Source organism: Grammomys surdaster, unplaced genomic scaffold (genome assembly GCF_004785775.1).
Source record: "Grammomys surdaster isolate TR1022 unplaced genomic scaffold, NIH_TR_1.0 126118, whole genome shotgun sequence".
Lineage (NCBI taxonomy): Eukaryota > Metazoa > Chordata > Mammalia > Rodentia > Muridae > Grammomys > Grammomys surdaster.
The window spans coordinates 1728801-1755869 of record NW_021620926.1 but is presented as its reverse complement, the minus strand read 5'-3'; the positions used below and the strand labels follow the sequence as shown (position 1 = coordinate 1755869).

Below are 27069 nucleotides of genomic sequence, written 5' to 3'. Positions count from 1 at the left end.
TAAATTTTAAAAACAAGTTTCTGTACAATCTTTTTTGGTTCCTGCCTCCGCTAGCCTCTCAACTTCCCTCCCCATGCCCTGAATAAACTCTATTCTATATTTAAAAAAAAAAAAAAGATAGGCAGGAACCAAAAAAGATTGTACAGAAACTTGTTTTTAAAATTTAAATACAAGGTCTCACTATGTCACTGTGGCCTGGAACTTGCAACCTCTGCCTCTGTCTTGTGAATGCTGGGATTAAAGGCATAGACCACAGTGTCTGCCTCTGTCTTGTGAATGCTGGGATTAAAGGCATAGACCACAGTGTCTACTTCTGTCTTGTGATGCTGGGATTAAAGGCATAGACCACAGTGCCCAGCAACAGCAACATTTTCTTAATTGAAAATATTTTTTCATACAGTATATTCTGATTAAAGGCTTACCTCCCCTACTGCTCCAATTCCTCCTTCCCTCCTGTCCCATCCAGTTCCACACTTTCTGTCTCTCCTTATAAAACAAACAGGTATCCAAGAAAAATAGCCAAAGAAAAAGCACAAGAAACATACACACACTCAGTAATCCCATAAATACTCAAAACTGGAACCCATAATATACACAAAGGACCTGTAAGGTAGAAAAAAACTGCTGGGCAGTGGTGGCACATGACTTTAATCCCAGTACTTGGGAGGCAGAGGCAGGCAGATTTCTGAGTTCAAAGCCAGCCTGGTCTACAGAGTGAGTTCCAGGACAGCCAGGGCTACACAGAGAAACCCTGTCTCAAAACAACAACAACAAAAAACAACAAAAAGAGAAGAAACTGACAAGCAACAAAATGCAAATAACTAACAAACAAATAACAAAAAACCAACATAGCATTATGAGATAAAAAAAACCCAAACAAACAAACCCCTCCAAAGATACCATTGTTTCTGTTGGGCATCTATCTACTGCTGTCCTGGGACCCACCCCTAAGAGTATTGGTTTCCCCAGTGGGACTTCCTTGGAGAAAATGAAGTTTTCATTTGCAAGTGGTTCTCTATTAGCAATAGTTTCTGGGTAAGGATGGGTGTTTGGGCCTACTTTTCCTGTCAGCGCTAAGACCCCAGCTGCTGCAGACCTGTACAGGTCCTGGGCATGAGCAGTGTTTATTACTGAGCCGGAGACAAACTAATCAACCAGAATGTCACAGAAGATTAAACGTATTAGCTGTATTCTGAAATGAACTGAGACAGTTTAAAAAAACTGTAATGGTTTCAAATCATGGGATGCCTTAACTTCTCAAGAAACCCTTAGCAAACTGGATTGAACTGGAGACAGTCCTGTGTGTGTTTCCTCCTTCTATTAGAAATATATGGGTTTGTTTGTTTGTTTGTTTGGGTTTTGTTGTTGTTGTTTTGTTTTGAGACTAGCTTTTCCTTGTAGACTTGGCTATCCTGGAACTCACTCTGTAGACCAGGCTGGCTTGTAACTCAGAGATCCACCTGCCTCTACCTCCCTAGTGCTAGGACTAAAGGTGTGTGCAGCCACCACCTGGCAGAAATATGTATTACATCAAAACATGACAGTTAAGTAGCGTTGTTCAGTGCCAGCACATGTTTTGTATCTTTACTGAGAGAGAGCTCTATTAACATATTGGAACATTTATCTGTGCAAAGTGCAAACCTCACGTTTTAGATTAGTTACTGTTAGGAAGCTGTTGTCATCCTCAGAGCTTAGCACCCAGTACATACTGTGCCTCTTAGCAGTCATTTCCCAGTTCCCCCACTCCCCAACACTTCCCCTATTACATCTTACTAAGTAGCCTAGGTTGTTGGTTCACTATGTAGCCACGCTTGAATTTGTGTGGACCACTATCAGTTTCTTCCTGTGGGTTGAAAAGTATTCTGTTGTGAATAGTACCACATTTGCTCCTCTGTTGATAAACATTATGATAGTGCCACTTCTGGGCTATGATTAACAATGCTACTATAATTAATGAATGTGTCTTTTTTTTTTGTTTTTTGAAGATAAGCTTTCATTTCTCTTGTATCATAAACCCCAAAATGGAATTTTCTGGGTTATATTCATGTTTTCCCTCCATTAATATGGTGATAAACTCTCTTTTCTATCTAGTGTCTTTTTGAAAATTAATAGGGAATATATTTTAATAATATTCTTTCTTCTCCTTCAACTCCCTACTTATACACACACAACACACCAAAAAAAAAATTGGACAAAATTGGAGTGTAGTTGAGGTAAACAGTGACTTTTAATGTAGAAAACTGAGTTTTACTCTCCTAGGGGGAATCAATCACAAGTAACTTCTTTTTCCATTAATTTATTTATTTATTCACTTTACATCTCTACTGCAGCCCCCTCCTTCCAGTCCTCCCCTCACACAGTCCCTCCCCCATAGTCCTTTCCCTTCTATTCTGAGAACAGGGAGGTCTTTCTGGTCCAGCCTACCCTAGTACTCAAGTTACTGCAGGACTAGGTACATCCTCTCCCACTGAGGCCAGATAAGGCAACCCAGTTAGGGGAAGAGGATCCACAGGCAGAGCCCACAGAGTCAGGGACAGCTTCCCCTCCAGTTGTGTGGGACCCACATGAAGACCAAGCTGCACATGTGCTACATATGTGAGGGCCTAGTTCCAGCCAGTGTATCACAAATGACTTCTTCTGTCCATTTCCCCTTCTCTGAGCTGGGATTTTGTCTGTCTTAACCCTGTGCAAGTCTTGTGTGTGCTGTCACAGTGTCTGTTGATGTGGACGACACCATTTCCTTCCAATCATCCATCACCTTTGACTCTTAGAATCTTCCTGCAGCCTCTTCCACATACGTGCCTGAGCCTTGAGTGAGGTGTTTGATAAAGGCATCTCATTTAGGGTTGAGTAACTGACTGCACATTGTCAAGTTGTAGATCTACTACTACAAGGGAGAAGCTTCTCTGATGGGGGTTGAGGGATACACTGATCTATTGGTATAGCAGTATGTCATTAGGAGTCATTTTATTGCTATATTCCTTTAGTAGAATAAAAGTGCATTTTCCCCTTGGGCCTGCCCAAGACCTGTCTAGTCTCAGGTTCTTGGCCACTTCGGCAATGTCAGGCATGGGTTCTATCTTAGGGAATAGGGCTTAACCCAAAAAACCCCAAAGTTTGGTTATTTCTATAAAAATAGCAGGTGGCTCCTGTAGGTCCTCCACTAGCACACAAAGTTACCTTCCAGTACCATGAATGCTACTCAGTGGGAATGAAGCTTCTAGTTGGCTACTAGCTCCATTTCTCCATGTTTGATGACATAGTTGTATCTTCAACAATAGGGCCATACCATCAGGCTGTGGAAGGTGACCAATAGCCTTGGAAATAGCCTGTGATGTTTGGGGGGAGATGCGCTGTGGGACTCCTTTAGCCAATGACTCAAGAAATGTAAGCCATTCCTGACACTGGAGGCTTTACTTAGTGGTAGACCATGTTTGGTTGGGACACTGTCTCTCCATATTCTAAACCTATGCTTTAGGAATCCTCTACAATAGTAGGTTTCCATATGACTTTTCAAAGGGCTCGGCTTTTAGTGTTATTTTTCTCCATATATATTCATTTCTTTGCACTTCTCTCCAATCTTCCCTATATAGCCCTCCTATTCTAGTCTTGCCATATCTCTACATAATACTGTATTCTAGTTCCCCTTCCTTGGGAGATTCTCTCTTCTCCTTGGTCTCTTTTTAACTACCTAGCCTCTGTGGCTATTTGTATTGAAACACATATATCTAAAGCTTAAGAGGTAACATCCTGAGTTACCTCACTCAGGATGATTGCTTCTGGCTCCATCCATTTACCTGTGAACTTCAGAATTTCACTTTTTTTTTAACAGCTAAATAACATTCCATTGTGTAAATGTTCCAACATTTTCTTTATGCACTTATCAGTTGATGGGCATCTAGGCTGTTTTCAATTTCTGGTTATTATGAATAGAGCAGTGATGAACATGGATGGGCTAGTATTTCTGTAATAACATTTGGGTGTATGCCTAACAGTGGGGTAGCTAGATCTTGTGGTAGGTCAACTTTCAGCTTTTTGAGAAACCTCCACACTGATTTTTGTGGAGGTTTTATAAGTTTGCATTCCCACCAGCAGTGAATAAATGTTCCCCTTCCTCTGCATCCTTGTGAGAATCTGTTGTTTTATTGACCTTAGCCATAATGACTGTGGGTAAGAGAAATGTCAAAGTAGTTTTGGTTTGCATTTCCCTAATAACTAAGGATGTTGAATGTTTCTTTGGTAAGTGTTTCTCAGCCATTTGTGTTGCATCTTTTGAGAAATCTCTGTTTAGTTCCATTCCCCATTTTTAATTTGGGTTATTGCTCCTTTTGTCTAGTTGTTTTTAGGTTCTTTGTATAGTCTAGATACTAACCTTCTATCAGATGGTAACTAGTAAAGATTTTTTTCCTATTCTGTAGGCTGCCGCTTTGCTTTAGTGATGGTGTCATTTGTGGTACAGAAGCTTTTTAGCCTCATGAGATTCCATTTATAAATTGATGATCTTAGTGCCTGTGATACTTGTGTACTGTTTAGAAAGTTCTTTCTTCTGTCAATGAGTTCAAGATCATTTCCTACTTTCTCTTCTATCAGGGTATGCATATCTGGTCCTTGATCCATTTGGGGTTGAGTTTTCCACAGAATGATAAGATACAGATCTGTTTCATTCTACATGCAAATATCAGGTTTGACCAAGATTATTTGTTGAAGATACCGGCTTTTTTCTAGGATATACTTGTGGCTGCTTTGTTAAAAACTAGGTGTTTATAAGTGTGTGGGGTTATTTCTGGATCTTCAATTCTATTCACCTGATTGACATAATTTTTTTTGTGTCAGTACCATGCTGTTTTTATTACAATAGTTCTGTAATACAACTTGAAATCTGAGCTGGTGATACTTCTAGCAGTTCTTTTATTATTCAGGATTGCTTTACCTATCCTTAGTTTTTTGTTTGTGTTGGAATTTTGATGGGGATTGCATTGAATCTGTAAATTGTTTTTGATAATATGGCCATTTTCACAGTATTAATCCTGCTGATACATGATCCAGTTTTTTAAAAGTGTGTATTTCATTTTTAAATATGTATGTGTTTATATGTTTGGGTATGAGCTTGTGAATGTGGACACTTTTGGAGGCCAGAAGAGGGTGTAGGATGGTCAGATCCTTTGTAGCTGGAGTTATGGGTGGTTGTGAACTGCCCAATATGGGACCTGGAAATCAAAGTCCAGTCATCTGTAAGAGTAGCAAGTGGTCTTACCTGATGAGCCATCTTTCCAGCCCTCTTTCCAACTTTTCTTTGAAATGTCTTACTGTGTAGACCAGACTGGACCTGGAACTTACCTAGCCCCATACTGGTCTTCAACTTGTGGCAGCATTTCTGTATGCCTTTCCAAATGCTGGGATTATAGACACGTGCCACTACCACATAAACACATTCCCACAAAGGGAATTACTAGTATTTTAATTTTTAAGGATTTACTTAATTTTTAATTATGTACATATGTGGTGGTAATGGTGGGTGCCTCGGAAGTCAGAGCCTCTGGAACTAAAGTTACTTGCAGTTATGAGCTCCCTGACGTAGGTGCTGAGAATTGAGCTGAGGTCCTCTGAAAGAACAGTACAAACGCCTAAGCACTGAGCCATTTCTCTGGCCCCTTGTTTATGTTTTAAGACAGTTTCATGTAGCCAAGACTGACCTCAGATTCACTAGGTAGTCTAGAATGTCCTTCAACTTCTAGTCCTTTTGCCTCGAGTACACTTAGTTTTATGTAGTGTGGATTGAATCATAGGGCCCACAGGAAGAGAGTAAATTTAAGTGGTAGGCTTGTGTGACAAGCACCCTTATTCAGTGAGCCATCTTCCTGACTTCTGTATTTACTTTTATTCATTTAGTATTTGAAAATATGTTGTAGACCTCAGTTGCTTTACAAAAGCACTTAACCGTTTGTGTCTTCAGTGTGTCATACAACTTATGTGTTGGTGGTGTAAAACTTGACACCAACCGGGTCCGTCTCTAGATTTCTCCATTGCAAAGGTGTTTTATCAGCACATCAGCCCCAGATCTTACAGCTTATGCTGTGAGGTGTGTGGTGCACTGAAAGGAATCATCATGGAACGGTTGTAGAGACCAAAGCAAAGGAACGACCAAGTAAAGATGTGAAAAATAGACTGTGCTACTGAGAGACAAGTAGTTACGACACATGAGTATCACACAGAGGTCCGGCTGCTTGCTCACATGGTACCAGAGTCTCCTTTTTAAGGGGAACTAGAAATTGTTTTATTTAGAATTTTCTGATTGGTGGTGAAGCACTTATGATGACATTTTGTGTCATTCTTTTCTGTGTTCTGTTCTTAAAGAATGCTGTAATATTTGATACAGAGTAAAGTTAACCTTGAAAATGAGATTAGCTTTATTCAGGAATTTGCAAGATTAAGACTATGGTGTGGAAGGAATCTGTGGGAGGGTAGAGTTAGTCATCTGTGTGGAATGGCAACTAGATATTCTCGGCTCACAGAGCTGCAAACCAATGCTGGCTGTATTGATGGGAGCTGATGGGAGGAAGATATTAGAGCTATGTGTCTAACAAGGACGAGGGACACTGCTGCCTTATGAGGAAAGGGGCAGTGCCGTGTCATGGAGCGGATTCAGAAAATAAGATGTATGTCTCATTTATAGGAGTGCTCCTGTAATGATGCTCGCTCTCTCTGTCTGTTATGACCGAGTTGGAGATGAGCTTGCTGTCTCAGTGCGTGTTAGTGTTCTGCCACTGAACTATATCACTGACGTCTTCTGTATAATCCCACGTGTGGGATTACATTATACTGTAACATTGTATAATCTATTACAGGTTTATTTGTTCTTTTGTCTTGGTGTAGTTGAGTTTACTAATACATTCTTTGCTTTTCACCAGCTTCGTGCTCTGTATTCAATGTACCTTCGGAAAACAAAGAGTCTGAACAAATTGCTCTATCATCTCTTCAGACTAATGCCAGAAAACCCTACTTATGGAGAGACAGCTATTGAGGTATCAAATAAAGACCCCAAAACCTTCTTCACCGAGGAGGTTCAGCTGAGTATTAGAGGTCAGTGAGTTACATGTGTGTAACTTCTTAGAGACTTGCTCAGACCCAGTTATACTAAACTTCCCGGAGGTGTGGAGGAGAATCCCAGATGGAAGTCTCAGCTCTGAGGGTGCCAAAATGCAAGAGTTTCTACATTGATCTAATAGGACAAATAGCTGGATCTTAGAGATAGGAATTACATTAATTTTTGAAGCTTAGTATTCTATATGAATCTTTTCTTTTTTAATTTTTGTTCTTTAAGACAGGGTCTCACTCTCTAGCCCTTCCTGGCCTGGGACTCTTATGTAGACCAAGATAGCTTCAGACTCCTAAAGATATGTTTGCCCCTTCTGGGGATAAGGAATGTGCTACCACACCCAGCAATCTATACTCAGTTGTAGAGAGACCAGAAGAGGGCGTCTGCTCCTTAGAACTGGAATTTCAGACAGCTGAGAGTGGCCATGTTGGTGCTGGGAATCTCGGTTCTTTGCAAGAGCAACAAATGCTCCTAACCACCTCTCCAGGTCCTGGATAGTTTTTCTAGGACTTCAGTCCAGTAGCTTAGTGAGCTTTGGGGACAGTGAAGGAGGCAACCTACTTTTATAATTTAAAGAGAGAGAGAGAGAGAGAGAGAGAGAGAGAGAGAGACTGACTGACTTAAGTGTTTCTCTTTTAAAAACACTTGTCCCATTTCATTTGTGGATTTTTGTGTGAGTCATATTCTTTCCAGACTTTTCTATATCAGAGGGATTTTTACACCTACCTCTTGTCATTGTTGTGCACCAGTTTGAGTGTGTGGGAAGATGCTAATCCTCTTGAAGTTGGGGTCTTTCTCTGTTTTATGAGGTACCACACTATTGTTAAGTAATGCCAGTTGCCTTCTAAGGAATATTCTACTGGTCTGCTATTCTAGGTGAGAAGTTCACATCACTAACTTGGAATTTGTTTCTTCCTCAGAAACAGCAACTCTTCCATATCATATCCCACACCTGGCATGCTCGGTCTATCATATGACTTTAAAAGACTTGCCTGCCATGGTTAGGCTATGGTGGAATAGCAGTGAGAAGCGTGTCTTCAATATTGTAGATAGATTTACGAGCAAGTATGTCAGCAGTGTTCTTTCTTTTCAAGAAATATCTTCTGTGCAAACAAGTACACAGCTATTCAATGGCATGACGGTTAGTATTGTCTTGGCTTTTCTAGATAAATGAATACCAGTTATATTTCTGATTGCTTACTTCATCACAAGTTGTAATCTTTGATTCAAAATTGATAGAAAATTATCTATCTCATTTTCTGACTCTTCTGTGTTAAGAAAGACATGGTAAATATCCAGCTGACACTTAATATTCTGGGTGTCATTTGATCGATCAACAATACTTTCCTGTGTTGAAACCTATTACAGTTAGATACTTTCTATGCACAAGGCATACCTTGTAAGACCAACTGTAAATGTAATAAACTCACCCTAAGCATGTTAAAGTCTTTTTTTTTTTTTTTGAGACCCTGTCTCACTTGTAACCTTGGCTCACAAGAAACTCACTATGGAGACCAATCTAGACATCCACCTGCCTCTGCCCTCAGAGCTTGGATTGAAGGCATGCACCATCACACTCTGCCACATGCCAGGCTCTTAAACCTACTGTCTAAATGCCTTGTATCAGATAAATGATGAGTTTATGTCCTTATTCTCCTCTGTAGTCTTCAGCTGTTAGTTGATCTATCAAAGTGTTTGATGTTTGAATAATAATAATAGGAAGTTATTTGGCAAAGAAAAAAATACCTTTTTTGTATTGTATTGTACTGAATGGAATTGTATTGTATTCTATTGTATTGTACCGCATTGTATTGTAGGTTAAGGCGCGAGCTACTACTCGAGAAGTGATGGCTACTTACACCATCGAAGACATTGTCATTGAACTCATAATACAGTTGCCTTCCAATTACCCACTGGGCTCAATAACAGTGGAAAGTGGGAAGAGAATCGGGGTGGCTGTGCAGCAGTGGCGGAACTGGATGCTGCAGCTGAGCACGTACCTCACCCACCAGGTATGCTTCCGCTTACACACTGGCCGCCCAGACTGCAGAGCATCAGTCTGAAAGAACAGCAGGACACAAAGTGCACAAAGTATGATCTCTGCTTAATGTGCATGGTAGTGTACTCCTTTAATCCCAACACTCGGGAGGCAGAGACAGGTGGATCTCTAAGTTCGATGCCAGTCTGGTCTATAAATTGAGTCTAGGTTAGCTAGAGCTATGCAGAGAAACCCTCCCTTGGGGGGGGAAACAAACAAAACAAACAAATTCTTAGATAAACACAAATGTGTTTCCAAATGACCCGAAGCTGCCATCTCTGCTTTACATTTCAGAGTTCTGTACTTAATTTTCTGTTACAGGCAGAGACGGGTTTCATTCCACTGATATTGCAGAAGATGTAGAGTAACAACACATGGTATTACAGAAATCAAGGGACTCCCTTAAGAGGGACTAGAATGATCCATGTTTGCTCAGTGGCTTTTCTTCTTGCATTTCAACTTTGCTTTGATCTTTAAGCTAATTATAAATCTCCAGTTTTGTTTCTATGTTGTAAAGTATATACTTTTAAGTATTTTACAATAAAAATTATTTTAAAGCAGATTTATATTGCATTGTAAATCAGCTAAGATGGTCAGATAATGTCACTGTCAGTTGAAAATTAGGAGAGCTGTTCAAAATGACTTAATTTTCTCAGAGAAGCTAAGAGCATAACACTTAATGTATTGGTTCAGAAAGCTTTAAAGTTTTTTCTATTTCTTTAAAGAATAGCTTATCTTTAAGCTACATCTACACTCTGTATCTTGAGCATGCCCACTCTCAGCTTCTCTCTCAGACTCGCTCTCAGCTCGTCTCCCTTCAGCCTTCGTCTGTTTCATGTCATAGTCCTGCTCTGTACTAGGCCATGTTCTTCATGCCTGCTGTACTGTTGACTGACCTACCGTGTGCAGGTTACCATAGCTGCAGAGAGTATCTAAGCGCACAAGTCATGTCATGTGCAGAAGACAGCATTCCTCCATATCCTCTTGCTTATCGTCTTTCTGTTCCCTGTTCCAGCATGTTCCTAAGCTTCAAGTGGTTCACTTAGGGATTCCCAGTCACAAGTCACTTATTTGCTCAGCATTTGATCAGCTATGAGTCTGCATTGCTGCTCACATGAGAAAGGACATCACTTATCTGCGGGTTAGAAACATAAATGTTTACAAGTTAAAAACATGCTTGTCATTTAGTAAGTAAAAGTAATAGGGCCATGGGCTTTTGGCCAGGTTTCCATACCAGGTTTGAATCCCTCTTATGAAGCAGGCCACAGATCCAGTGAGAAAGCTCTGGCCACCCTCACAGCACTCGGCCAACACTGCACCAGTGGGCGCACCTGCCCGGTAGAGTCCGGTGCTGGGTAGAGCAGTTTCTCCCCCAGTGGCCTACATAGCACCTTCTGGCACTGAAGGCGGGGAGCAAGTGTTCAGTCAGTTCTAGCTTGGTTTCTCTGTGATTGCAACACCCAGTGTTGGTCTTCTTAACTAGTTCTGGTAGGCATCCAGGGATAATTGTAACAGCCTTTGTTGTTTGGGGACCTCTGGGACCTTGCTAACTAACTATTCATGCATAGATAGCGTTATGCTCAATTTTTTTAAATTACTTTTTTTCTTTTTTATAAAGAGGATACAAAGTTTGGGTAGGGGTAGGTAGGTAGAGGCAGATCTGAGTGGAGACCACGGAGGAATTGATAGATATGATCAAAATACATTATGTAAAATTCTCAGATTAATGAACTAATAAATAAATACATTTAAATTAACTTACAAGGTGTAGGTTTCTGTGAGGGTTTCTCACATTTCCTTAGCTTTGGTTAATTCACTTATAAACTTCCACTTCTCTGCTGCGTCCCTGCCTGAATCTTGCTTAAGCCTTTAACCCCTAGGATTTCTTGTAGAGACTGTCTTTAATGATAAAAAGAGTTCTTTCTAAAAATTCAGAGATAATTTAAAATAATATTTAAGAAAGTTAGGATATAATATGATCATCCAGATTCTATTCTTTCAGAATTAAAATTCAGCCTGAAATATGTGGTGTTTGATAAAAATACCATTTGGAGAGCTTTAGTGTGTGGTGACTCTTTCCTCTTTACTAACAGAATGGAAGTATCATGGAAGGCTTAGCATTGTGGAAGAATAATGTAGACAAACGGTTTGAGGGTGTTGAAGACTGTATGATCTGCTTCTCAGTTATTCATGGTTTCAACTATTCTCTTCCCAAAAAAGCCTGTCGGACATGCAAGAAAAAGTTCCACTCAGCTTGCTTGGTAAGGCAAAGAGAAATCTCTTACCATTCTTTGTGGTCTGTATATGTTATACGTGATCTTTATTTGAAAGATTGTGTGTCCGGCCAGTAAGAGGATCTCAGCAGGTAAAGGAAAGGCACGTGCTGCCTAAAACTGACAATCATGTAAAGGTAGGAGAGGACCAACCTGACAACATTGTTCTTCTAACCTCATGACCAGTTACTGCACATCCCTGTCATGCCAACACAGTTTAAGGTTATGACTAAGAAATGACTTTTTCTATAAAAGATTATTAGTGATTTACTGAGATGGTGCATCAAAGCACTGTAAGGAATGGATACTCTCATCTAGGGCTCTTAGCACTCAGGGATTGATGATCTTGTCCAGGATTGGAGGCTGCAAGACTTGACTTTGGCCGTCCAGCATCAGGGCCTTTTTATCTTTGCAAACACCATAGTGAAAGGACACTGAGGGAGCTCCTTTCTTCATCTATCTTTCTTCTGCCTTAGTTTTACGCATGAGCCTAAGTATACAGTTCTGTATCACAGTATAGCTTCTAGAAAGAACATTTCATTCTGTTAATTTTGGAGATGTGAGGCAAAATTCTTAAGTTTGTTCTTTCTCATTGTCACTACAGATTGCCTTCTATGTATATATGTGAGATGAAAGGGTTACAAATTCACTTTAACATTGAAATCTTTTCCTTTTCAGTACAAATGGTTTACATCTAGCAACAAGTCTACTTGTCCGCTCTGTCGTGAGACCTTTTTCTGAGGATTTTTTCATTGGAAGTTGTCCTTGCAGTAGGTCAAGCCAGAGGGAATGGATTTGGCTCCATCTTGAAGTACTGACCTGAAGCCAGTGAGCATGACAGAAATGCCATCTCTTGTCAGCGTGATCCTCAAATCAGGCTCACCTCTCTGTAGATTGCTTTGTAAATCTTCGGAAACTTTTTTCTTTTACAAGAGAATATTACATATTTGAGAGAAAATATTTATATTAATGGCATAATTTCTTTGTATATTTAAAATGAAAATAAATATATCTCTTCTCAAAAATATTCTAAATTATAGAACTGAAATTTGTGAAAGCATAAACTATATTATAAACCCGTTCAGTTTGTTGGTCTGTGGTGTAGAACAGTCCAAGTATAAGGCAGATGAACCGAGAGCTGATTTACGTCTGTAGGTAAAACTAAGACCTGTTTGTTAGTAATGACAAACAATAATTAAAATTACTCTGATTTTTCAGTTTGTTTTAATGATAAAGTGACACTGAGCTATTTTCATCCTTATCCAGAGCTGTTTGAAGCATACTCTGAAATTTCACATGAAGAAGGAACTGAGTGAACTTAAGGGGCTCTGTCGAGAATTGTGAAATTTATAACTTACATCCTTGACACTAATCTTTTGCTTGTGAAAGAATTATTTCCATGTTAATGAGATTTGAATTGTTAATGTGTTGGTTGAATCTGTTACTCAGTTTAGTCTACAGAGAGTGGAAATCTGAAGTAAGGAGTTATTTAATAATTTTGTGAAGTAAAATGGTAGCAGTCTATCAAGAAAGGAATTAATAATACTAAAATATAATCATGTTTAGAGAAAACTATTTAAAAATCTTGTAGGAGACTGTAAATTTTGTAAGCAAGGTTTGCTATCCTTATTAGCCATAGTTACACCAAATCAGGAATTGGCAGAGCTAATTAGGAATGAAAGATATAATACTAAGTAAAAATTTTTTTGTTTTGTTTTTTTTTGTTTTGTTTTGAGATAGGATTTCACTATATAGCTCTGGGCTGGGCAGGAACTCACCCTGTAGACCAGACAAGCCTGGAACTCAAGAGATCTCCCTGTCTCTGCTTCCCAAGTGCTGGGGTTAAAGTGCACCACCAAGCCTGGTGAAATTACGTCTTAATGGATAGAAGTGTATAAACACGTAAAATCTGCCTTTGGTTACAGTACCCTTGCCTTTAAAAACTGTATTCACAGTATAAAGTGTGGAAGTTTGGATCACAGTCTTCCATTTCATATCTAGTAGTTAGGATACATAAAAGTTCAGCTCACCATCTGTGTCTCAAATGTTTAATTAGAAGGGTGCAACTCATGTCAAATAAAATTACTGCTTACCATCAACTAGTCAAAATGACTGTTATTGAAATAGTATGAAACTGGTCAGGATTACAGTCCAAAGTGAGAACTATATGTGGGTTACAAGTGCAGTATCAGTTTGTCTGTCTTCTGTTTTTTTTCTGTGTAGTATTTATTATCTTGCAGTCTTGAGGTTCAGAGATGGAGTGAAGTGTAGATAGCAAGAGATAGCAAGACTCTACTACCTCTTAATCCCTTACAACACTCTCTTACCTTTCTATGTCTGCCTCTGACACAGTAGTCACAAGGATTGTGTGATGCCTCTGTGAAAATTACTCTTTTCCTTTTAAAGTGGTTTTACAATAAAATTTTGTTCATAACCTTTCCAGTATTGGTTCTTGACTTTTGATCCAAAACCCAAGTAGAAGAGAAGTAGTAGAGTAGTAGCGCTTTGGCCTGTTGCAGTGTGAGGGTTAGGTGAGGGTTAGTGCTCAATAGCTCAAGCTCAGGATTCCGAGCACATTCTCTGAGACTTGTGTGGATAGCTGTCAGTTCACTGCTGCTGATAATGCTAAGGAAAGCTTTCCAGAAGCAAGACTGAAACTTATAATACCACATTCACGTTTTATTTAGTTAGTTTTGACAACACTCATGGATAGGATACCAGCCCTGAAAATTTTACCTTAAAAGGAACTTAAAATTGCCAGAGAGTCAAAGCCCTGTTACAAATTTACTTAAAATCCAATTTCTAAATAAACTTAAATAGCAATTTCTAAAATTTATTTTTAATTTATTTTCTCATAATTTAATATACATATATGCATTTCTATGGCTTAAATAATATTAACACTTGATACATTTTATGGTGTGAATAATTATTACTTGATTATTATGCCATTATTAAATTACAAAAATTTTAAATATACAGAAAATAGTAAAATAGTAATATTTTACTTGTACTCTTCCCATACTATTTTGCCATATTTGCTTCTGATTTTTAAAGAAATAAAATGTTACTCTTTTGTATTCTTTGGCCCATTCTTCCTTCTCCAGAGCCAGCTTACTGTTGTGAAGTCTGCACTACTTCCTGCTATATGTTTGTATCCGTAAATAACATGTAGCAGCTTTTTGCTTTAGAGAAATCGGAAGATGCTATCCTACTTGTGTCATCTTTTGCAACTTGCTTCTCCATTTACCTACCATTTAACATCATACCTATCACTCCTCCTCCTCATACCTACCAGTTCTCCACCTCATACCTACCAGTCCTCCTCACCATACTTACAGTCCTCCTCACCATACTTACAGTCCTCCTCACCACACCTACCAGTCCTCCTAATCTCCATTTTGAGCAAATGCTACAGAATACATTCTTCCTCAGCAGATGTGGTAGGTATTCCGGAGGCATGAGCTACAGAGGAATTCAGGTAACAAGATTTGTAAACTGTTGGTTTACATGATGTCAAATTGCTCCCTAACTTTGCTATGTTAGCATGTCTGGCAGTATAGTGAGAAGATTCTGGTTTGTACTTTGTCATTCATGCTTAGTCTTTATTTATTTATTTATTTATTTATTTATTTATTTATTTATTTAATATACTTAGTGAGTATACTGTAACTGTCTTCAGACACACCAGAATAGGGCATCAGATCCCATTACAGATGGTTGTAAGCCACCATGTGGTTGCTGGGAATTGAATTCAGGACCTTTGTAAGAGCAGTCAGTGCTCTTAACCACTGAGCCATCTCTCCAGCCCCCTCATGCTTAGTCTTAATGGAATTTTCCAATTTCCAGTTGGAGTTGTGAGCAAACTACACTACATCTGACATTTCTTATGATTTATATTTCCTAACAACTGAGAGAATTTCAATCTCTTTTTGTTTGTTTATTTGTTTGTTTGTTTTCAAAACAGAGTTTCTCTGTGTAGTCCTGGCTGTCCTGGAACTCTAGACCAGGCTGGCCTTGAACTCAGAAATCCACCTGCCTCTGCCTCCCAAGTGCTGGGATTAAAGGCATGCGCCACCACTGCCCAGCGATAATTTCATTCTTGCTGGTCATTATTTTACAAACACATTCATAATTTGTGCTTGCTTTAAAATAGGCCACATAGTGCTCTATTATCTAGTCAAGCATATAGCTTATCCTCAACATGGTATGTGACTTTAACTTTACAGAACTGTATTAGTCAGGATTCTCTAGAGGAACAGAACTTCGAGAATGAATGTGTATGTTAGAATGGCTTACATGTTGTGGTCCAGCCAGTCCAAAAATGGCTATCTACAACAGAAGGTCTAGTAATTGTTCCATCCACAGGGCAGGGTGTCTCAGATGGTCTTCAGTATAAATCAGAATCCCAAAGTAGGCTCTAATGCCAGTGAAGGAATGGACTTATCAGTAAGAGCAAGCTGGCAAAGAGCAAAAGCTTCCTTCTTCATCTCCTATATATAGGCGGTCAGCAGAAGGTGTGGTCCAGACTAAAGGTGGATCTTCCCATCTCAAAGATCCACATTAAAGATAGGTCTTCCCACATGAAATGATTTAACTAAGACAAACCCCTCACACATGTACCCATCCCCTTGGGTTTTAGTTAATTCCAGATGGAGCCAAGTTGACTACAAAGAGCAGCCATGACAACACTTTATAAAGCTTGTTCCTCTCAGGCAGCTGTTCCACTCCCCAAACCTTGCCGTATGGGCTCACAATCCAACTGTTGTTCATATTCTGCTCCAAATTAGAGGTAAAAGAAATGTGTATCTGTGATGGAATCCTTCAGTATCTATATATAAAGATATCTGTCTTTCTAGTTTGCATATATTCCTTACAAAAGGTCTTATTCAGGAAGGGTGTTCATCTATCTCTGATATTTTTTATTTATTTACTGTGAACTTCAAGGACTCCTTTGAGTAATAGCAAGGCATCCTGTAATTTATATCTTTGAAACCCAGATTCAGCAGGGTACTAAGAAACAACTTAGGGATTCAGGAATACTTTCTAACCTGTAGTCTTGCCACTGGGTCCTAGGGAAATGCTGCCAATGTGCCAGAGTTGGGGAGTGGACAATTAGGTGAAAACCTGTTGGCTTTCACAAGCAGCATCGATGGAAGCTCCAAAGGGGAAACTACACCACTCTATCATGAACTGGGAATTCTTATCAATTTTATTATTTGAAAATTTCATACATGCACACAGTGTATCTTGATCACATTCCCCCATCACCTTCTTCTTTTCTACTTTGCAACTTCACACCCTATTTTTTAAATTATATAGAGAGATCTGGAGAGATAGCTCATTGGTTAAAAGCACTTACTGCTCTGAGAGGACCTGAATTTGGTTTACTACGCTTTGTTGGGTTGCTCACAACCACCTCTAACTCCAGTTCTAGAGCATCTGACACCCTTCTTCTGGACTCTTGAGGTACTGGGCCACATGTAGCATATATTCACCCACATATCTTTAAAAAATTATGTCTGTGTATATATTAACTCTGAGTCCAGGTGGTGCTGGGTACAAGATTATTGTCCATTGGGGCATAGGCAATGCACTAGTAACCACCCCTGAAAGAGGTATCTCAGAGAGGGAAGGTAGTCAGAATCCTTGCAAATTATCATCTAAGGTTACCTCCACAGGAGGCTGGACTTTTTGGATATCACTAGCCTCTGGTAGGCCTTCACACATAACTGGAGAAAAAGACCCTTCCTGATGAACCCCTGGGAGCAATCTGCCAGGGATGGATGTTATGTTGTTCAAAGAATGAAACCTCACCGTTTAGACTGTCTGCAGTTTTTATCATGTTGATTATAATCCACTGGCGTTCTATTATTACCATCGAGTAAAACAAATGCTACCACAAAAGACTGAAGTTCTTTTATTCCTGTAGTTTATCTCCCCAAACTTTGTTATATACACACAGCAATACACTGCTTTGGCTGGCTTTTCAAAATAGCATATATGGGATGAAATTCAGCTGCAGCTTCTTTGCACTTAGTTGTAACTTGTCACCAAAAAAACCTCTGGTTCAGGATCTACACACTGACATGTTTCATGGCTATATGTTCAGTGGAATGGATAGACTGAGATTTTATTTTTTATTTTTAAGATTTATTTTTTCATTTATTTTATGTATGTGAGTACACTGTTGTTGTCTTCAGACACACCAGAAAAGGGCATCGGACCCCATTACAGATGGCTGTGAGCCACCATGTGGTTGCTGGGAATTGAACTCAGGACCTTTAGAAGAGCTCAGTCAGTGCTCTTAACCACTGAGCCATCTCTCTAGTCCTAGACTGAGATTTTTTTTACCAGCATTCTTTCTGGTAGACATTTAGGATAATTATATTGCTTTGCTATTATAGCTAAGGCTAAATCAAACATGCCTTCATATATAAATATACAAAATATAAGTTATAAATATACATATTTACTTGCACATGTACAGAAAAACTCATACGCTTGATTCTCTGAAAAAAAAAAAAGACTCAGCTTTCTATCTTTTCTTTTTGTGAGGTTTATTTTGTTATTGTGTATGGGTATTTTGCCTGAATTATGTATGTATACTGTGTATGGGCCTGGTACCGTTGGAGGTCAGAACAAGGCAGGTTCCCTCTTGAACTATCATGTGGGCGCTGAGAACTGAACCCCAATCCTCTGTACCAGCGGTCAGTGTCTCAGCCTCTGAGCCATCTGTCAGGTCTCACGTCTTTCTTTCCTTTTTCTTTTCGTTTTGGTTTTGTTTGTTTGGTTTTGGTTTTCAGGACAGGGTTTCTCTGTATAGCCTTGACTGTCCTGGAACTCTGCATATCCGCTGGCCTTGAACTCAGATATCCTCTTGCCTCTGTCTCCTGAGTGCTGGGATTAGAGGTATGTGCCATCACCTCCTGGCTCCACTTTTTTTTTTTTAAATGATAAATTTCTGATAAAATTTTTTGGCCTACTGCGTGTTCAGCTGCCGGCAGCTCTTGTTTACTTCAGTGGCTCTCAGGACACTAGGACTTGCTGAACCTGAGAACTGACAGGGTTTCTTGGCCAGCTTGCCTGCAAAGTGCTGTAGTTCCTTGCAGACCTCTTGTCTTCATTGTTTTAAAAATTTCTTCTAAAATGAAAAATAAAACAAAAGTAAAATTCAATTAAATCATTTGGCGATATGCATGATCACTGAGCAATTTAGTACGATGATAAACACATTAAATTCCTCTGATTAAACAGTGTAAGCCAGGCAAATGTTAACTCAAGCTTGGACCTCAGGGAGGTGGGACACAGCTTTAAGATGGTCTGAAGCTTCTGACAGACTTAAGGGCCCAGTCTGTAGTGCTAGCCAACTTCCAACTACACAGAATCATTATTTAACCTTGTTTTTTATAACAAGTGATTAAGTTTTAGCTGGTTGGTGACAGCCTTTACCATATATTCTTTTGGGAAAGGTCAAGGAAAATTTGGACAAACTGAATCCTGACAGTGCCCAGAGTCTAAATGAATTCACTTCTTTTGAAAATGAAACCAGAGGCCGGAGAGGTGAGTCAGTGGGTAAGAGCACTTAACGGCTCTTTCAGAGGACCTGGGTATGTCCCATTACCCACATGATACCTCACAACCATCTCTCTACAGTTACAAGGATCCAGTGCTTTCTTCTGTCTTTCTTAGGCTCCTGCACACAGTGGGGTGGGCTTGGGGAAGTAGTTACCACTCTCCATCCAGCTATGAATTCTGGGAACTCCAACAGTGGCCTGCCTGCAAGGTGTAGATGAGAGTGCAGTGACTAACGTCTCTCATTATTGTTGGAGTTTAAGACCTGCTCCATGAGCTGGAACCCACATGGAGGGTGAAGTGTGAGGAGTCAGGGTTTATATTTGAATAGTAGTTTAGGAATGAGGGAAACCGCTCTGTCCCACAGACACAACAGGTTTTAAAACATGAACATTTTACCTCTTAAAAGTGTTTTTCCTCTTTCAACACATTGTCAGTGATTAAATTGCTCAACAGCCCAGGGTACTTTATAAGTTAATCTTCCAACTTTTGTTGTCAGCAAGTGAATAGTTAAATAGAAGCTTTATTATCATCATTATTATCATCATTATTATTACCTGGATTGTTTTCTTTTATGGTAACTAAGTAGAACAGCCCTCTTGGGGAGAGAAGTTCTGAAGCCAAGGGGAAGATCCTGTCCATGACTTCCCGGCCGTTTCTGCCACCAGCCCAAGCTGCTTCTATTCCGTGACTTCCTACCTGCCAACAATCAGAGACATTTGACCCGGGTTTCACTGAGATTACACTCTTTTTGACAAAAAACCATCACCAAACAAATACATATTTTCAAACGACTGTACCTTGTCTTCTGAACATCATTCTGCCAAACTCCTTAAGTCCTTATGCTATGAGAGGGCATATAATTACCCAACAAATGAAACAGAGTGCTGGGTTGCTGGGGACACCTGCAATCTCTATACTTAAGACCAGAGTGAGAAGACTGATTCTGATCTCAAGGCCAACCTGAGGTACACTCAAGGGACAGGATGCAGTTGAGTGTCAGTCAGAGCTCATCTGGCATTTGTGGGGTCCTGGGTTCAATTGCTACCACAGGAATATTCTGAAGAATCAATGAAATTAAGATCCATGTGGACACAATTGTTTTCTGGTTTTTGCAGTGGCCTTTACCTATATTTGACTTTAGTTTTATATGCGATCATGTTTTTTTAATTTTTAGCCAATATTTCATATATTTTCTAATTTAAAATAATTCCTTTACAATCAAATTACAAACTTTACAGAACAAAAAAGTACCTATTACCTACTTACAGGGGCGGGTTTTTTCAGGTTTGCTTGTCTGTCCCTCCCCTATTTTCAGCAACTTTGTTTTCAACCATGTTTCACATTCTTTTCTTTTTTGTGCACGTGATGTCTTGTGTAGCATGTATGTATGTGTGTGTGTGTGAGTGGGCATGTGCAGGTCAGATGCAGTCCTTGCCTTGTGCCGTGTCGGAGGTGAGGTGTCTCCTGCCCACTGCTGTATATACCATGCCAGCTGTCCGAGGGCTTCCTATGATGCCTCAGGTCTGCTGGGGTTACATGGGACCGGAGGATACAGCTTCGGTCCTCACTTTGATGAGCATCTCATCCACTAACCCAATCTCCCCAGCCCTGTCACTCAACATCTCAAGGGAGTCTCATTTCCTCTGCAGTAGCTTGAATTCATTCCTTATGTTGGTACAGTACCTTACTGAAGGAGCATATCTGATTTAGCTGGTGCTTAACATTTGCTATGTCTATTTTTTTTTAATCTAATTCTGATTATACCTGTCATCCAGTCAGTATGGTTCGTCACAATCACATTAGGAAATCATTAATTCCACTTCCGCAACAGAATTCCAGAGACCTCCCTTTCCTGATCCCCTCTGCTTTAATTCTGGGCGAGCTGCTCCTGGTTGGTGCTCTCAGCCTTACTCCATCCTTTTGTAGGAACTGGTCTGGCTGTTTCGGCAGGTGTGGTGCTTTGGGTCAGTCTCTATCGGCCCTCTACTTGCTGTCCAGCAATGTAGTAAGGCTTCCTGCGATGATAAGATTCCAGGCTATGGAGCCCCTTTTATCTGCTTATAACTGAGATGACTTCAGGAATGTCTGGCACGAGCCCAACCCTGAGGCCAAAGAAGAGAGGATTCCATTTCACAAGGAGTCAGGCATGTGTCAGTGGCCGTCTGTTTGCTTACTCTCTGGGCCATCTAATGGATGCATCCCTGGTTCCTTAGGGACCACAGGTACAATCCACAGCCCTTGATTTCATGTTTCTGAATGCGACAGTGGATATAGACAGATTTTTAAAGCTCCAATTTGTATAGTCTTCTGGATGTCGTCTCTACGTCTTATTTTTAACCACTGTTAAAGGTTAAACTAGTCTTTTATTTTGGCTCCTCAGTTCACCTGAGCACAACATCGAGGGCAGTCATAAGAGACAAATGGGTGCCTTCATCTTGGAGTGGAGGCGAACAAAATATTTACCAGCTTTGCCAGAGAATAATCACCAAAGAACACAACAGGCCCAATTAAAGAGAAGCTAGTGCTCATCTGTTACACTACGTTCCTTTACCTTCCAGAGGCATGCTGGCTTAGCTCCTCACTATGGAGGTTCTTAAATACATGTATTTCTCTTGTTTCCCTATGAAAGATCAGGATTGGTCCCACACTTTTCATTTCTGATCATTTGAAGGGATGAAACCCAAGACTTTGAGAAGGAAATTATTGGTGAATAATTCAAGTTGACTACAAGTATTTTTAAAATGCGCTTTACAGGTTTGTTATTTAGGGTAATGGGCCTGTTTAACCACCACTGCCTGATCTAGGGGAGAGTTCTGACTAGGCAGGTCACATTTTGCACCCGCAGCAGTATTTTTTCCCTTCTGCATCACTCACAGCATCTGTGACTGACAGCCTCCGTACAGTCAGGGGAGTGCGAAGTCAGAGGAAGTTCATTTTGTCTCATAAAACAGCTGGAGACTGAGTTCTGCTGTGGGTCTTACCTCTTCAGGTGGAGTCACTACATAGGGGGGGTTAAACACTAGCAGGTCTACCTTCCCCTTCAATCTGGGCAGCAAGCCGTGGACCTGAGGGCAGAACAATGTAACTTAAGCTGGATCCCGATTTAAGTAATAAGTAAGTCTTTAAAGTTACTCTCTCATGTTGTCAGGAGGGGAAGGACTTACAGGCAGAACTATTTCAATTTTCTTCGTGTGTGCACATGCAGTTTATATGAACATAAGGTAAAAATGACTACTGTCTAGGGGAAAGTGAACAGATGTTGACTGTGGTTTCTACTCAGCAGCAGACATGCTTCCGCTCTGGGTTCACTTTTAGAAGACGGTGTGAAGACAAGCAACCTCTGATTGTGTGAAATGTGTTCCCTGTAGATCTGTGAAGAGCTTTACAGCTATGTCTGCTAACTTATACAACATAACTAAGAAATGGTGTGTGTGAGTGTATGTGTATTCGTGCTTGTGCGTGTACATGTATGGAGGTTAGAGGACAATCTTGATGTATTTTGTCTGGCCTGGAAGTTTCCTGTGGGGCTAGGCTGGCCTGCCAGAAAGATTCCAGGAATCCACCTGTCTTTGGGACTATAAGCAATCAGGCCACTGTGTCTGGCTTTTCATATTCATTCCTGGAATCTCACCTAGGTCCTTGTAAAACAGACTCTGTGCCTAGCTGCCTAGTTCCCAAGGGAAATATTTTGTAAGATGGCATAGACTGTATTTGAATGACAGAAAACACCAAGAATGGACTGTGTTTCTGCTTCTTCAGTTACTTGTAATGTTTTGACTGACAAGATCAAATGGCAGAGAAGGAAGCATTGAACTCAGTGGTCAGAGTATAAATGACCAGCGTTTGGCTTATTAAGATCTTTAAACTGGGTACAGGTTTCTGTGGAACAAGGGGGAAAAAAAGAAATCACAATTGTGTGTCTGTGTTAAAACTATGAATAAAGTCACTTCATTTCCATTCACACCATCCAAGCACTTGACACGTATTGGACAGGGTTACAAACACTGAATATACATTATGAAGTGATATCTCAGAATTTCCCCATCTAGATTTCTATAATCAATCCCGTTTTAATTATCCTGACATGCCAGTTAACTTATAATTCAAAGAGAACTCCTAAGACCTATTTTTGAGAATATGCTTTCAGAAGTAATTTTTTTTCTTATTTAATTAAAAAAAGATATAGTAATTTATTTTAAGTATATGAGGACTCTGGCTGCCTGGATGCCTGCAGGCCAGAAGACAGTATCAGGTTCCATTACACATGGTTGTGAGCCACCATGTGGTTGCTAGGAATTGAGCTCAGGACTCTGGAAGAGCAGCCACAGTCTTAACTGCTGAGCCATCTCTCCAGCCCCCTTCTGCTCCTTTAAAAATAGGAAACAATAACTATTCTTTGAAGTAGTTTGGATGTAACTTGGTGTGCATGCGGGCTAGTGCAAGCTTTGAAACTTTTCTTTTCCTGGCTTGAAAACTGTTTTCAATTCTATAAAGAAATTAAATTTCTTAAAAGAACTCTGAAATATAATTTTCCAGAAATTCTTGATAAGAAAACTAGAGAAGACTTCTTTGTAAGTCATAGTACGTTGTCCTATCCAGCTATCCAGTAATAACTGCTGCCTGGGCTTTGCAAAAAGGAAAAAGGACAAAATATTAAAACAGACATCCTAGCTGGGCAGTGGTGGTGCACACCTTTAATCCCAGCACTTGGGAGGCAGAAGCAGGGATTTTCTGAGTTTGAGGCCAGTCTGGTCTACAGAGTGAGTTCCAGGACATCCAAGGCTACACAGAGAAACCCTGTCTCGAAAAACCAAAAAAAAAAAAAAAAAAAGAAAAAAGAAAAAGAAAAGAAAAATAAGTGAAAAAGGCTCTGGTAATGTTCAATGCATGCAGCAAAATACTTGGACTTCCTTCCCACTAGGAACACTATGGAAGGCCCTTAGAACTGTCTGATTTCCTTGCATGAAGCCTAGCAACAGGAAGAACAGACATTCTGCCAATAGAGGACAGAGAAACAGGACAACGGTGAGAAGACAGAGGAGGGCTGTCAGTTTCTTCTCAGAGCAGACACCTGAACAGGACCTTAGTACACTACACAGCTCAGAGTAGCTGACACCAGCGAGTTTTTAAAAGGTTAAAAAACGTGCTTAGTATGTTTTGAGGATGCAAGGGAACACGTAATAGGTTATCTTAAAAGACTGTATTATTATCTCCTCTCATTCTCAACTCAAGCTTGGTAGGATCTATGTGAGGTGGGGCTGGAGGACTATGACCCAGGTCAAAGTCACTCTTCAAATGTCCGTCCCTGTGGTTCCAAACAATTCTCATTCCAAGAATACTTTGGAGACACTTCTTTTCATAGGCAGTTGCTAATAAATAAGACACAGAGATGCAAACATCTTGTTATTATGAGGGTGTCTGACTGTAGGAGGGACACCAGAGAGAAACTCAGAGGTAAGAATGTGTGATGTCATCTGTGTTCCTGTGATAGCTGTACAAAATGTTTTTTAGATTTAAGCCAGTATGAACTGGATACAGAGTCACATGTGGTCATGTGACTCCAGCATTTACCTAATACCAAATGGTCAGGTTTGAAAGCATACATTATACAGACTGACTGAGCAGCTTCTATTTAGGATCTGCACGTGTGTGTGTGTGTGCGCACGCGTGCACACACACATACACACATACACAAACACACACACATGCATGTCAGAGGTATATGGGAGGATTTGGAGGAAGGAAAGGGAAAGGAGAAATTATGTAATTATATTATAATCTGAGAAATAAAAGAAAAATTAGTTAAAAATAAAAAACAAACAAAAATGAGAGTTCAAGGTCATCTGTGGCTGCAGAGCAACTTTGAGGCTAGCCTGGACTACATGACACTCATATACACAAAACTTAATTTCTAAAGCTTATTTCCACTAAAACCGATTGTCAATTAATCGAAATCAATTACTACTAAAGGAGGATTAACGCTCACCAAATCTGTAATTACTGGCTGAATGTGGACTCTGTTACAACGTGCTGTTTCCAAGGTACACACGGCTGCTTCAGGGTTGATGTCAGTGCACCTAGAAACAGGAGGTGAGAAAAAAGATGAGGAGGATGTACAGAAGCGGACTGTGCACCAGTAGATTCCTGCTAGAGAAAATTTAGGAATGCTTTGTTAATTCTAACATGGTGTAGAAAAAGATTGGAATGATTTCCTAACGGCAAAGACAAAGAGAACAAAAGCTTGTTATACTGATGACATTGCTAGAAAATCTGTCTGCGCTCATCCGAAGGAGCTTATCTCAGTATGGCTTCAGCAGCCAGCAAATGAGAACTGAATGACATCTCCCATAGGAAACTGCTACACCAAACACATAGGAGCTAACGAGCTGAAAGAAACACATTTGTTCTGTGTATGGCAAAATCTTCTGATGACTATATTCCCCTGGCTTTTATATTCCCGAGCTCTCTGCAAGAACATTCAACTTTGCATCTATTTTATAACAGTCAAACTGTTTACGTGAGAACGTAGAGATAACAAAGTTGTGTTGTTTCTAAAATCACACAACATGAGGGAGTGAACGGGGGTTGGGGGGGAGGAAGGGAGGCCAAGCATAATCTACGACTTAAGGCCTTACCAGAACACTATCAAAGACATATTGTCTGTTTAAAACATTTCACTTGAGCTGCTGCAGTCAGTCATAGGGACCCAGGAGGAGGGGTGGATGAACGCCACATACTCACATGTACAAGGCCTGAGGACCTATCATGGAAGCCAGGAATGCAGACACCACACCAGATCCTGCTCCTACTTCAAGGCATATTTCCACTCTAACAACAACAACAACAAAAAATATTTAGTTCCTTCTTGTGAAGACAGCCTTCATGGAAGACATCTCTCATGCCATATAATGTATTTCTCCAGCACCGTCATTCTCTTGCAAATGTATGGGAATATAAGGAAGTTTACCGTTTCTGGTAACCACTGGATGCTTATTATTTGCTTAGCTCAAACCTGCTAATAGTTTAGGTGTATAAACTGAAGTACTTAAATAAACCCAGCAGCATATCCTAGGGTTTGGTAAAAGCCTTCATCTACCTAGATACATGAGGAACAAAGACCTCTTTCTACTTGAGAACTGGGTTGGGCAAGTACTTCAGTGTCTGACCTTAGAATGCCAATAATCTTAGCTTTCTAAACTTAATAATCGTTATATGATTGTCCAATAAATGTATTTGCTTGATCACTGTCCATGCGTCAAAAGCACTACTTAATTTCCACGACTGATTGGCCTGATGACATTTATAAGATTTTTCTGGCACTTAAATTTTCAAAGAACTATTCAAGAAGGAATTACAGTATTTTTACCTTTAGAATCAGCCACATATGTATGTGACCCACATAATAATGACCCGCAAAGCCACTAGTGGGCCACAGTAAAGTTTGTGAATCTTACCAGCTGTTTTCTTTTTGCAACGAACCATTACAGGCTCATAAATAATTAGAATCCCCAGCATTTGTAACAAGTTCAGCTCTATTATAGCATACTTTGCAATGCAATTTGTAGTTGTAAATCTTTCTGAGCTATTCTGAGCATTCAAGTTACAATCCAGTGCTCCATGAAACATTCCAGTAAATCGAAAAGCTCCAGCATCTATGGTTTTAAGACCATTTTTAGGTGGAAAAAAAAAGTGACAATGTAAATAAGCATGGTGGCTATTTTCTTCTGGAGAAACCCAGTTGGAATCTTGATCATTAAGTTAATGACCCAAATTCTTTCGCAAAATGTTTTATTAGGTTTATTTTGTGTGTGCATGGGCAGAACGGTCCTCAGCATTGTAAGTGAACCTCTAAGAATAACCTGTAGTGGTTTCTGAGGCTAGAACGGCAAGCACTTTTACCAGGTGGGTCATCTTGCCCGCTCTCAACTCAAATTCTTTTCTCTGAAAAAGTTAACACGTGGGCATTTACTATTTTTGTCAATAAAAGCTATGGCCAAAAAATCAGACTAGTTAAAATCCTACCGCCGGATGCATGTAACTATTTAAGTTCTAACTACATGCTAACAGTTCAATTAAGGGGGGGG

At 39.9% G+C, this 27069-nt stretch overlaps 2 protein-coding genes across 3 annotated transcripts in view; one reads left to right on the top strand and one right to left on the bottom strand.

Moving 5' to 3' along the window:
* Window positions 1-13845, top strand: part of Ltn1 (listerin E3 ubiquitin protein ligase 1) — a 57957-nt gene extending 44112 nt beyond the window's left edge. The window contains exons 26-30 of the mRNA XM_028756352.1: window positions 6909-7080; window positions 8017-8237; window positions 8914-9108; window positions 11228-11395; window positions 12086-13845. Of these exons, the coding sequence (XP_028612185.1) occupies window positions 6909-7080; window positions 8017-8237; window positions 8914-9108; window positions 11228-11395; window positions 12086-12148 (819 nt within the window). The 3' untranslated portion in view covers window positions 12149-13845. The remainder of the gene's footprint in view (window positions 1-6908; window positions 7081-8016; window positions 8238-8913; window positions 9109-11227; window positions 11396-12085) is intronic.
* A 3459-nt stretch (window positions 13846-17304) lies between these two features.
* N6amt1 (N-6 adenine-specific DNA methyltransferase 1) overlaps window positions 17305-27069 on the bottom strand; it is a 10827-nt gene continuing 1062 nt past the window's right edge. Inside the window, exons 2-6 of one of the 2 annotated variants that reach the window (XM_028756347.1) lie at window positions 25727-25813; window positions 24972-25062; window positions 21967-22050; window positions 19540-19681; window positions 17305-18551 (exon numbers count right to left, since the gene is read on the bottom strand). In XM_028756347.1, coding sequence (XP_028612180.1) covers window positions 18445-18551; window positions 19540-19681; window positions 21967-22050; window positions 24972-25062; window positions 25727-25813 — 511 coding nt within the window. In that variant the 3' untranslated portion in view covers window positions 17305-18444. The remainder of the gene's footprint in view (window positions 18552-19539; window positions 19682-21966; window positions 22051-24971; window positions 25063-25726; window positions 25814-27069) is intronic. The other variant, XM_028756348.1, reaches the window with a different exon arrangement.